This window comes from Hoplias malabaricus, chromosome 3 (assembly GCF_029633855.1).
Source record: "Hoplias malabaricus isolate fHopMal1 chromosome 3, fHopMal1.hap1, whole genome shotgun sequence".
NCBI classification, from domain to species: Eukaryota; Metazoa; Chordata; class Actinopteri; order Characiformes; family Erythrinidae; genus Hoplias; species Hoplias malabaricus.
The window spans coordinates 30783298-30795476 of NC_089802.1; the positions used below are offsets into that span (position 1 = coordinate 30783298).

At 40.5% G+C, this 12179-nt stretch overlaps 2 protein-coding genes across 2 annotated transcripts; one reads left to right on the top strand and one right to left on the bottom strand.

Moving 5' to 3' along the window:
- Nucleotides 1-4861: 4861 nt before the first annotated feature.
- Nucleotides 4862-6430, bottom strand: LOC136691402 (piggyBac transposable element-derived protein 3-like). The gene has a single exon (XM_066663962.1). The coding sequence runs from the start codon at nt 6428-6430 to the stop codon at nt 4862-4864; it is 1569 nt and encodes a 522-aa protein (XP_066520059.1).
- Nucleotides 6431-8680: 2250 nt separating this feature from the next.
- On the top strand, nt 8681-11118 carry LOC136692695 (neurexophilin-1-like). Its single transcript, XM_066666300.1, has 3 exons — nt 8681-8734; nt 10300-10483; nt 10565-11118. Exons 1-3 carry the CDS (start codon nt 8681-8683, stop codon nt 11116-11118), a joined length of 792 nt encoding a protein of 263 aa, XP_066522397.1.
- The last annotated feature ends 1061 nt before the right edge of the window (nt 11119-12179 follow it).

Here is a 12179-nt window from a genome sequence, read left to right on the forward strand (position 1 = left end):
CTATTACATTATTACATTACGCTGATTGGTGTGCAATGCTTTTTTTTCACATTCTGTTTAACCCTTAGGTGCAGGTTATCACATAGCATCTTTTTAAATGACTACGCCAGGGAGAAATCAAAAAGAAAACATGGAGACAGCATGAGGATCACTGCGCAGTCAAATAGAAACAGAGTAATTGCTGGTGCAGGGCCTTGTGGTGTCTCCAGGTATGTAGTGAAGGTCCAGCCAAACATGACCCAAAGACGGGGACTCGAGTCTGAGACTCGGATTCTAATCTCACTTAAGTCGCTCAAACAGTGACTTCTGACTCGACTTGGACTCGACATTTGGGACTATTGAACAATCTTTGTATTATGTAATTATTATTATTATACCTTTTTGTGTTGTTTGGTGACCTGCGTTCAGTTCCCTTCCTACCATGCACAAGGTAGCATAAGAGTGCAAACACAGACATCAGCACTGATCACGGGGAGCAAGGGGGCAGCCTTGGCCTATTTGTTAGTGGACCAGGCTTGGGACTGAAAAGTTAGTGCTCCGACCGACAGCAACATCCATAGCTAAAGTGTCCTGAACCCCCAAATTCTCCCTGGACTCTGGAGATGGCTGCCTGCTACACTCTGTGTGTATTTATAGTGCACTAGTGTGTGTGTGTGTGTCTGTGTGTGTTTACTGCCACTGATTAGTTTTGATACTGTAGTGTTTGCTAAAAACATGACAGTATTTAAACACATGCTTTAAACTCATACGAAATAGCAATGCAGTAATGTACCTCGACTTGGACTCTTGATGAGAGACTTGAGACTAGACTTGGACTTGCCCCTCAAAGATCTACAACTTGCCCATTAGTGTGACCTAGGTTACTAAGAGTCTTCATAGGACAGTCCTACCAAGGATACGTCCTACCTCGGCTGCAGCCCAGGTTTGGAACCTGGTTTGGAGAGAGGGACAGCCTGCGTGATCTGAATCTGAGTGGTGGGATGTTTTTTGGTCTTCTATACTAGTCATGGTTTGGTTGAGCACCATGTTCAACACAAGGACGCTTAGAAGTGTATTAGAGCACCTTGGGCAAAAAGTGTCTAATCATCTTTTTTTTTGACCTGAGGCCATGGATACTTGGGGCCTGAGCTGTCAACAGATCACCATCTGTGGAGTTGGATCAGATGGTGGGGAAAATTGACAGAGAGGCCTGGTACTCTTACTCTGAAAGAAGTTTCACACATTCTGGAGTCTGAAGGGACTCTGTTCAAGACCTCATTGTAGAAGAGACACCATATAGCTGTGGTTAAAAGCCTGTTGGTGTCTGTTAGGTTAATATTATGTTTCATTTCAGAGTAAAAAGAACAAGAAGAACAGAGTGGAACCAGACGTCATAGATGCTGGATAAACCAGTTTAGAAGTTACTTGGTGAGCTGCAGCATTTGTTCTTTTGTAATGGAATTTTTACACTTACTGCTGTCATTTCTTCACCTAAGTGTCAACAGTTCTACTTGAGGATGAGCTTGCACTTTTACCCAGGTCTACTGAACATACTCTAAGAATAGGGAGCACTTTCCTAGCAGCATGGACTCAGGGACTGTCGGATAAACTGTCAAGTTTCATGTCATGGGATTTGTTACAGCAGTTATGTTTGAATGAAAATGGTTGCCTTCAACAATAAAGTGTTAGGAACACAGTACTAACTGCTAGTGTATTATAGTGCTGCAAATCAAATACAAATGCACATATATCTTGTGTAAATGCATATTATAATGCCCCATATCATGCAAAACAGAGATTTAATTGTTGTATATAGATATTATATTATACTATTCATAATTCCACATATTTCAACAGCAACCTGTAAATTGTGAGCTCTCTCTCTTCTGGGAAACTACAGAATCATGTGCGTGAAAGGTCTGACAGGCTCTGTCCATTTTAAGAAATCCAAATACAGGTTTTACAGCAAAGTTCATGCAATGCGAAACTTACCTCTGAAATGCAAAGATACTATCTTGTTAAACCCAGATGAACACAGAATATAGGAACTAATGAGGTCTTACTGGAAATTTAACAGTGGACCAAGAAGTGAAGAATAAAACAGGACAATGGTACAAGAGAATCTGGTTACAGATTTTTCTTATTTCTGCCAATGGGTGTGTATCATTACATTCTTTTCAAGAATAAAATATGTTTTACAGCATTAGTACAAAATCAATTTTAAAAAAAACAACTAATCAATCACACAATGTATTGCAATTAATTAAGTCTCTTCTAAAGGCCGAAGCTTTTAATAAGAGATATTTAAATGTAAAACAACATTTATCAATTAAATAAAGATTGTTAATCTATCAGATAAAAAAATTTAATCACAAAAAATGCTACTACTTCTGTGTATTTTTGGGTGTGTCATGTTATATGCATAACAAACTGGTGAGAGATTACATCCATTTATTTCTTTCATTAATTCATTCATTCATTGTCTGTAAGCCCTGGTGGGTTCTGAGCCTACACAGAATCACCGGGCACAAAGCGGGAACACATCCTGGAGAAGGCGCCAGTCCTTCCACCAACCAAAATGTAATGTAACGTATACAAATACGTTCCTTTGAGGGAACCACCACAGAAACAGGAAAAGGTACCACCTCAGTGACATTTCTGACAGTACACTGTTAATGCTGTTAGCATCTACCATAACTGCAAATACTAGCAGTAGGTCAAAGCAGAACCGCGCAGTAATAGGCATGAATAATATATATGATAATATAGATATTAATACACAAAATATTTCTGAATATCTGTCTCTGACCTCTGCAGCTGATATTTTTGGTGTCAAGTGATTTTACAGAAATCCAGTCTTGTTTTCCTGGTGAGGTTCCTGTGTATTAATTTATATAATAATGTTGATTACAATAGTGTCAGGTATTCTAGCATCTTGGATATGATTTTTATTGGATAAGCTGCTGAACTAAAGACTTCCGCAAAGTGGAGTGGTAGACTAAATATAATCAACAGCGCCCTCTGGTGGATATAACAAAGCATGTTTGGCTTTCCCTTTTCTGTATTTTTTTTTTATATAATCGTTGATTTTGACAAATGTTAACAAAGACTTTTTATATACCAAATATTTTAAACCCTTAATTTAATTTTAAAACGTTATTGTACTTTTAGTTATACCCAGATATTTTAAATATGTTTTTAGAACTGTTTTTTAGAACTGTTTTTGAACTGTTTTTGATTTCTTAAGTCTCTCCTTTTTAAATATATTGATTGGTGTGAAAGAGTTGATTGAAGAGAAACTTACTGAGATAGCGGTGCCAGTCCTGGGGCCAGTAAAAATAGCCCAAGGGATGTGATAAAACCTCTTTTGGGACACTTTCAGGACGACAGAGTTGTGTGAGTTAAAACCAGAAACTTTAAAAATAAGGGAACGATTACTGGGGTGGTACAGCAGGTAGTGTCGCAGTCACACAGCTCCAGGGACCTGGAGGTTGTGGGTTCGATTCCCGCTCCGGATGATTCTCTGTCAGGAGTTGGTGTGTTCTCCCTGTGTCTGCATGGGTTTCCTCCGGGCGACTGTCTGTGAGGAGTGTGGTGTGTTCTCCCTGTGTCTGCATGGGTTTCCTCCAGGCGACTGTCTGTGAGGAGTGTGGTGTGTTCTCCCTGTGTCTGCATGGGTTTCCTCCAGGCGACTGTCTGTGAGGAGTGTGGTGTGTTCTCTCTGTGTCTGTGTGGGTTTCCTCCGGGCGACTGTCTGTGAGGAGTGTGGTGTGTTCTCTCTGTGTCTGTGTGGTTTTCCTCCAGGTGACTCTCTGTGAGGAGTTTGGTGTGTTCTCCCTGTGTCTGTGTGGGTGTCCTCCGGGTGACTGTCTGTGAGGAGTGAGGTGTGTTCTCTCCGTGTCCACGTGGGTTTCCTCCTGGTGCTCCAGTTTCCTCCCACAGTCCAAAAACACACGTTGGTAGGTGGATTGGCGACCCAAAAGTGTCTGTAGGTGTGAGTGTGTGAGTAAATGTGTGAGTGTGTGTGTGTTGCCCTGTGAAGGACTGGCGCCCCCTCCAGGGTGTGTTCCTGCCTTGCGCCCAATGATTCCAAGTAGGCTCTGGACCCACTGTGACCCCGAACTGGATAAGGGTTACATATAATAAATGGATGGAACGATTACTTGTTGAAATTCTCACAATGCTGAACATGGATTCCTGTCCTTTGGCATAAAGAGCCAATCAGCCAATCTCTGCTGGGTCCTCTTCTCTTTGAATTGTATACACATTCTCCTGTATGCAGATTTCATCTCTCCTAATGCAGATTATTACCCCTTCACACCCAAATTTTTCTGCTGGGACAAAAATGTTTTTTCAAACTGATTCTGACTCCTCTCCAGCATAAAACCAAAGTGGAAAAAAACATATTTTTGCTAACTCATGTTTATAACAGTATTTTTTTCATGTCCATTCCAATGGACACCACAACACAATGGGCGTAAAATGTCATAAAAACGTAAGAAAGTATAGCTGAGTTTTTCCACATAGTAGTCAATCAGGTATGACCTAAACATCTGGAAATGGATGTTTGCAAGTGTTTGAATCTGTGTACAGTTCTGAACATGCACATGAACTTGATAGGCATATCACAGCATGGGTAAGGAACAGCAGTAAGGGCATCACCAGAAAAACCCAGAGCCTGTAAGAAGAGAAGGAAATAACGCAATCTGAACATGCACATGAACACAAGATGTATGACTGTAGATAAGATTACTGAAAATCAGTTTTGCCTTCAGTAAACTATCATGGAACTTCCAACACATAAACATACTTTTTATAGTAGGATAATGAACTTATAACTGAACTTGAGAAGACATTAACTTGTGAATGTTTTCATGTGTTCTCATTTTCTATGAGCAGCCTTGAAGCAATTTCGTTGTGGCACAAAGCACAAGTGGATGTTGCATTTGTCACAAAAGACATGTGTTTTTCCTGTACAGTTTAGCATCTTGCATCTAGTAGCCTCTTTCTTTTCATCATAATTTGGCATGTGGTCAACCATGTCAAACTGCACTTCAGGTAGAGGCCTTACATCCTGAAATGGGCTGCGAACTGGTCTCTGGGGGACATGCTGTGCTTCTGGAGACATACTGGGCCTTCCACGTTTTGCTGCCACTGTTTTATTGACTCTCACCAGACACTGGGCCACATTCATCTTGAAATGGAGGAGATCCTGGATGTCTTTAATCTTGATATTGGCCCTCTTGGCATCCAGCCTACACTCCAACCAACTGTTGACCACAGCCATGTCAAAAGCATGTGTTATCATTCTCAGGGTCCACTTTTTTGACCAAATTTCTGTACGGTACAGACTGACAAGTTGATCAAGCAGGTCAACGCCGCCCATTGCTTCATTGTACAGCTTAACCACCTCTGGACGGAACACCATCACAAACTGGGCCTTCTTTTTGTCCCACCGCTGCACTTCATCCATTCTGCCAACACCAACGAAGTTGGAGGCCATGAGAACTGGTCTGTTGTCAAACCATTTGACCAGTGCCACTTTACCATTACGGCTTACAACTTCATCACAGCTTCCTTGAGGCTTTTTGGCCATCTCTTTGTCAGACTTTAGAGGAGGCCTGGCAAAGCGAAAGACCCTTGCTGTCCCAGTGGCATGAATTTTCCTCTCAGCCAGCAGCTCCAGAAGATTGTACGTTGTGAAGTAGTTGTCAAAATAAAATTTGTGGTTGGCCTCAGTGATTCGCTGGCTAAGATGGTACACCACTCCAGCTCCAAGTCCCAGCTGCTTTCTGTGCTGTTGTGATAGCTCCATTGTAGTGCCTTGGTGCAGCAGGAAGTCATAGGCCATTCCACTTTTCCCACACAGGAAGTATATTTTCACCCCCCATGGGTGTGGCTTACCTTTGATGAATTGCTTGACAGACAGAGTTCCGCGAAATGGTACCATTTGTTCATCAACGCAAAGGTTCTCCTCTAGTGGAAGCTCCAAGCATCTACTGCGTATGGCATCATAGAGAGGACATACCTTGAAAAACACATCATTGTTCTCAGCTGGCTTCTCCAAATTGTTGACCAAATGCAAGTGTGACCGGAGCTGGAATCTGTCACGGGGCATCGTGTTTTGAAAAATACCAAAGTCCATCCCAGCTTCCCAGTACATGGAAACTCTTGGCATTTTCATCACTCCCATAGCAAGATGGAGACCGATTAGGGTTCTCATCTCTCCTGAACTTGTTGGTTTGAAACATAGTGTAGCACTTTGTAAGGCATAAACATTTGTTTTGTCTGCCATCAAATCGAAGATCTCATCTGGTATATACCGTTTAAAGTATTCATAGGGTCTCATAGGATGATCCTCATGAATCGGAGTACTCTCAAAGGAAGTGTCAATGATTGTAGTGAACGGCCTGTGACGCCACTTGATTTCTTCCTTCCTGGTTACCGTCATATCCTCCTATCCTCCTCTGTCCCTGCACTGTCTGTCTCCTCTATCTCAATCTCATCTGCCACATCAAGTTCTTCTGGCATGCATGTAACCTCTCCACTATCCCTCTCTAAATCTAATAAAAAAAAACAATAACATTTTAACTCATTTTATGTATTCTCTCTCTTGAACTGTTATGTATTCCATTTAGATCTTACATATAAGGCATTACACTGATGAAAACCACATACAAAGAAACCACCTTACCACCTATCTCAGGCCTGGTCCTATCCTCCTCATCTTCTGAATTCAAGGAGTTAAGTTCTGATAACTCTCCATTTACGAGACGTTCAAGGAAGTCTTCAACTTTATAATCTACATCATGTACCAAAAATATATTTTTAAAAATGTGTAATCATGAATAAATAAGCTGTGATACCATACTTTATTTATGGAACACTTACAGGTATTTTGTTTCTTTATATACTGACACTAAACATATGAGTGTTAGCTAAACTCGCCCAACTCCTGATGTCCATTGCAAAATCCTGTAAGTTAATGATATGATATATGTTCAAAACAACTTCAAATATTATCACTGGCAACAGTTACAGTTATGCTGACAGCAAATTTTTTTGGCCTGCATGAGCATAAATTTATATTTTTGATTAAAAATGGGCACTTACTCCTCCCTCTCTGCAGTTGCTCCGCCATGCTTGTCTTCTCCGATGTTTGTTACTCTCTCAGGGTGTGGTCAAAGTCATGACATGATTGTGATTGGTTAATCAGGATCCAATCAGTAATCTGCATTACTGACATCATTCAATTACAGGGTATTTATTGGTTTAGAAGCAGAAATATGTCATGTCCATTGCAATGGACGTTGGGTCTGAAGGGGCTACTATACAACATCCAGCAGATTTGACCCTTTCTTTCTCAGGAGGCTGCCTAGGTGCTAACCTGGTCACTCCTGGCTGGCATCTCTCCGCGGGCCATCAGACCCCTTCAATTGATCCAGAATGCAGCTGCACGGCTGCCCACATCGCTCCACTGCTGCGCTCTCGTCACTGGCTTCCAGTAAATACCTGCATCAAACTCTCATGCTCCCTACACAGCTGTGGACGGGGCAGCCCCTCATTACCTTATGGCATTGGTCAAGAGTTGGAGTGCACCTCAAACCCTTTGAGCTTCAAGTACATCTCGACTTGACACATCGATGACCAGCATCAAGATTCTTTTTAGTTCTGTGCCCAGATGGTGGACCGAACTTCCACTGGCTGTCCGAACAGTGGACTCTCTTATGGTCTTTAAACATAGACTGAAGACCTGTCTCTTTGTGACACTCTTAAGTAAGCACTAATCTATTGCTCAGCATAACAGACATTACACTGCACTTAACTCCTTTCTTTCTAGATACAAGCCCTGACTAGTTTTTCTTTCTAAGTTTGAGCACTGACTAGATGCACAAATATTTGCTGAGAGGAATTACACACGTAGCACTATAAATTTTTCCAGTCATTGTCATGTACTTGGACGCCTTAGGGGCATCCAATTTCTCGCCCCAAGCAGAGTCAGTCAGGTGTACTGTCAGTCAGACTGTAAAACCTTACTGCCTTGTTGATTACGCAAGGCACAGCAGCCTCTTTCTCACACATACACGCACGCACACACATTCGCTCTCACGCAACGCCCCTTCACACACACATATACACACATACATTCTCTCTCACTGTAAAACTGTATTGGGACTGATGATGTTCTGAATGATGAGAACAAGCAAAAGTAAAAAACGAATGTTATTTTGATAAAACCGGTTCTGTTCTTTTAAGTATAATTCCAAATGAAGAGTTTTCTCTAACTGAACATTGGTCCTTCTGTCAGCAAACGTTACGGGTTGGATCTCTAGCAGGCAAACCCTGCCCACTTATTGTTTTCAAACGTGGGAATCACTTACACAAAAGTCACGCCCCATTTCAGTTGTGGTCTTTGTCCTGTAGGGGCTCTGCAGATCAGCACTGAAATAGAGCACCGTACACACACTCTGAATACTCAGAGAGAAGAAAGCGGAGGACACACTGCAGCCCTGCATCCAGCTCCTGGAAAGTACATCTCATACATTTTAATCACTTTCCTTTGGAAGGGATCTTTTAAAGTCAGCTTGTGCTCTGCAGAATGCAACTTTTCCGGTGGGGTTCGGGGCTTAACGCAGGCTGGATCATTGTTTTGGTCCGGACGTGAATAATAAGAGAGATCATTGAGGAATAGCTGGAGGAGATGCGCTCTCTAGAGGGACTTGCTTTGCTTCTCTTCAACAGGACGGTGTGCCTGGTAAGCAGAGCCAGTCTAATTACTTTTGATGCCTTACAGGCATGTGCTAAAGTTTCTGCATCCCTCATTATATTATATTTATTTTTTTTCTTGATTTTCTAAATGCAGATACGTTAGCACATCCTCTATTGAGATGGTATGTGTCTGCAAATTTAACACACTGGAAAAAGAAACAGATACCTATAAAATGTACAGTATCATTGGCACAGACCACATTTAAAGTTTTATTATTTTTCCCCATATAATTAGTTTAGGAAATGTTTTAAAAGACATTTTAACAAACGATTACAGTTTGAAAAAAATATATATGTCTAAGGCGTTTTTGTTTTGGGGGGGGGTTATTTCATTTTTTTTTTCAATTGAACTCTACAATAACAATTTGAAACTCCACATATCTATTACAGTTTGATTTTGTTAAGAATGAGTTTATTTACTTTCACTAAAGAAAATCAGTTAAACATGTCAGGTGCATGCAGACTGGGGACACAACCCTACTTCATGAAAGGAGTGATCTTCAAGCATGAAAATGTGATTAATGCAAACACGTGGGATGAATCCATGGGGTTGGATCATTAGTTAAAGGGCAGCAGTCCAAGTCTTTATTTATTTATTTATTTATTTATTAAACCTTTTCTGAGGACGTATCCTCTCATTAGAGCTGAGGGTCATCCATCATATTACTCACAGACCTCCTGGGGTCAGGGGTTTAGCGGGAGGGGACAAGGGGATCATCTTGAACATATCAACCAACCGCCGGCAATCATTATTAATAGTAGATTGTAAAAACTCGTTTTGTAGTGTGTGTGTGAACATTACATACACATCCATTGTAGGGAACATATATTTATTATATTAGCACCTTTAGTGCACAGATACGGAAAACAAGATATAAAACTATAAAATGGCTATGCAAATTTCTTTATATTATTATATTATATTAAATTTAATGCTATAATATTTGATTAATTTCCATATATATTATTTGCACAGACATTTTATATTTTCACATTTTGTTTTATACATAAATATTAAACTGGAATTAAAATGTAGAGATAATTCCATATATAATCTTTGGAATATAATTAATTATTATTAATGTGTATTTTTTGTCGATACATTTCTTTTCCCTCTTTTCCTCTATGGCTGCTTCTAAATATATTCTGATATGGAACATCAGAAACGAGTGCTAAAAAAAACCTCTACAACACCAGGACATTCACTAGTAACTGATGAAATGCAGATAATTAATGTAAATCGTCACAAACAAAAACTGCATACATTACATTTAGCAATGACTCGTTTTTTTAAATTATTTCCTACCTTTTATTTTCCAGGCAAAAGCAGCATCAAAATAGAACTGTTTTAGGCGTAATATTGTACTCTTTGATATTATACTCTATATCCGCCTCCCTCTGAAACATGATTAGAATTAGACATTGCATTGGATAGGAGTCTTTTCCGATGTCATAAACATAAATATCAGGGATTTAAATAACATTAAAGTGCATCAAAGATATTACCATAATTTTTACCCACCTTTATGTATTCGTTCTCCCTTTCTTTAGTCAGTTCTTGGTCATCTGGACAGCACAGGTAGCTTGTCTCCTGTCCAGTCCAAAGCAGTGGACACTGGTCTCCAAGACAGAGCTCCTCCTCTATCCAGGTGGAGAAGATCCATCAACACCAAGACCCCCAGCACCCTGCTTCTGGAGGTCAACAGTCGCCTCCAAAAGGAGGAAAAGCAAGGTTGTGTGTGTAGCAGGGTTCTAAAAATTGCACAACATCATCGATAACACTATAAAAACTTTCTAAATATGATTTTGTTTCCAGTCGTAGGTTCGAAGTCCAGAAATGCTGGAGGCCAGTCGTTGTCCTGGGTGAAACACTGGCCCCTGGTAAAGTCTGAAAAGCTCCAGAAGCTGTTTGGCTGGGGTGACTTTTACTCAAACATCAAAACAGTGCGACTAAACCTGCTTATCACTGGGAAGATCGTGGACCACAGCAACGGCACTTTCAGCGTCTACTTCCGCCACAACTCCACAGGCCAGGGCAATGTCTCAGTTAGTCTAGTGCCCCCAGCCAAGACGGTGGAGTTCGACCTGGAGCGCCAAAGTGTGGTCTACCCCAAAGACTCCAAGACTTTCACCTGCAGAGTAGACCACGAAAAGGTGGAGCGCAGCGAGCGCACCTCCCTCTGCAGCTACGACCCCTCAAAGACCTGCTTCAAGGGTCAAACTCAGAGCTATATATCCTGGATCTGTTCCCGGCCCCTCCGAGTCATCTGCATTTACGTCTCCTTCTACAGCACAGACTACAGACTAGTCCAAAAGGTGTGCCCTGACTACAACTACCAGAATGCAATGCCGTACTTGCCCTCAGGATAGACCTTCTAAAGCATGAACTACAGATTCCTCCAGATGGTCTGCACAGACTACACTTGCCACAATGCAGTGGGCTATCTGCATTCAGCAAAGACCATACTGACAGAGGATGAAATACTGGGGAAATAATGTGTATATATGACAATGCAAACTGGAAATAGAGTTTTCAGAACAGTCAAAACATAATATATTCAAGGATTATAATCTTCCCATATGAAGGAGCAATAAGCCCTTTTTCTCACCAGAAAGTAGCAAATGATATTTATGAAAGTGATTATTTATTATTTGTACATTGTTTTCTATAAAGTGCAACCAAAAATGAGATGAAGAATCTACCTGCTTTTGTAGCCCCTGGATGAACCTGTTTATACTCCATAACGTGGGCCCCCCATGTCGGGGTGGCCATGTTTACAGTAGGTTTGGTTTAAATCTGATTGACCCAGGCCACGAACTTAAGAAAGAATCACTGGAAAAAATTACTGTTTGCTACTGAAATGTTATTAAATCTCTTAATGTCATTAAATCAACTACAGTCACCTTCTGGTTAATGGGTCAGTAACGTGAATTATTCAGGAACATCTGGCCTGAATTGAATTGGCCCAAATAAGAGCTTTAGAGTTATACGCAAAACTTTGGGCGTCAAATGAAATGTTTTGTTGAAGTACAAATAAGTCGAAACATCTTATACAGGGAACACGATTAAATATGAATATTTCCTGCAAATTCAGTGAACAATTTCTATATGTTTGGGGAAAAAAGTTAAATAAAACAAACATAATAAAGGTGCCATAAATGTTTGATGGGCCACCATTTTATTCTTCATTCCTCACCACCATTTTAAAGTCAGCAAATAAACACTGAGTGTTGAAGTATTGGACAATTCTGTTTTCTTTGAAGGATGTTTAGTGTTTGAGGATATGTCATCTTCAGTTCACCAGGTCAATAAAATGTAAATTACCGAATAAAATGTTTAACATATACAGTATAATGCAAATATCATATTGTCTGTAGGGATTCCTGTTATATTTTATGGTAATTTTACTATTTCTTTGCGTTTATACTAA

What these genes read in the sequence shown, in the direction of transcription:
- LOC136691402 (XM_066663962.1), bottom strand. Translation starts at nt 6,430, where the DNA reads ATGACGGTAACCAGGAAGGAAGAAATCAAGTGGCGTCACAGGCCGTTC.
- LOC136692695 (XM_066666300.1), top strand. Translation starts at nt 8,681, where the DNA reads ATGCGCTCTCTAGAGGGACTTGCTTTGCTTCTCTTCAACAGGACGGTG. An exon ending in TCAACAGGACGGTGTGCCTG is followed by an intron (nt 8,735 to 10,299) that starts GTAAGCAGAGCC and finishes CCCTTTCTTTAG; the next exon opens with TCAGTTCTTGGTCATCTGGA. An exon ending in AAAGGAGGAAAAGCAAGGTT is followed by an intron (nt 10,484 to 10,564) that starts GTGTGTGTAGCA and finishes TTTTGTTTCCAG; the next exon opens with TCGTAGGTTCGAAGTCCAGA.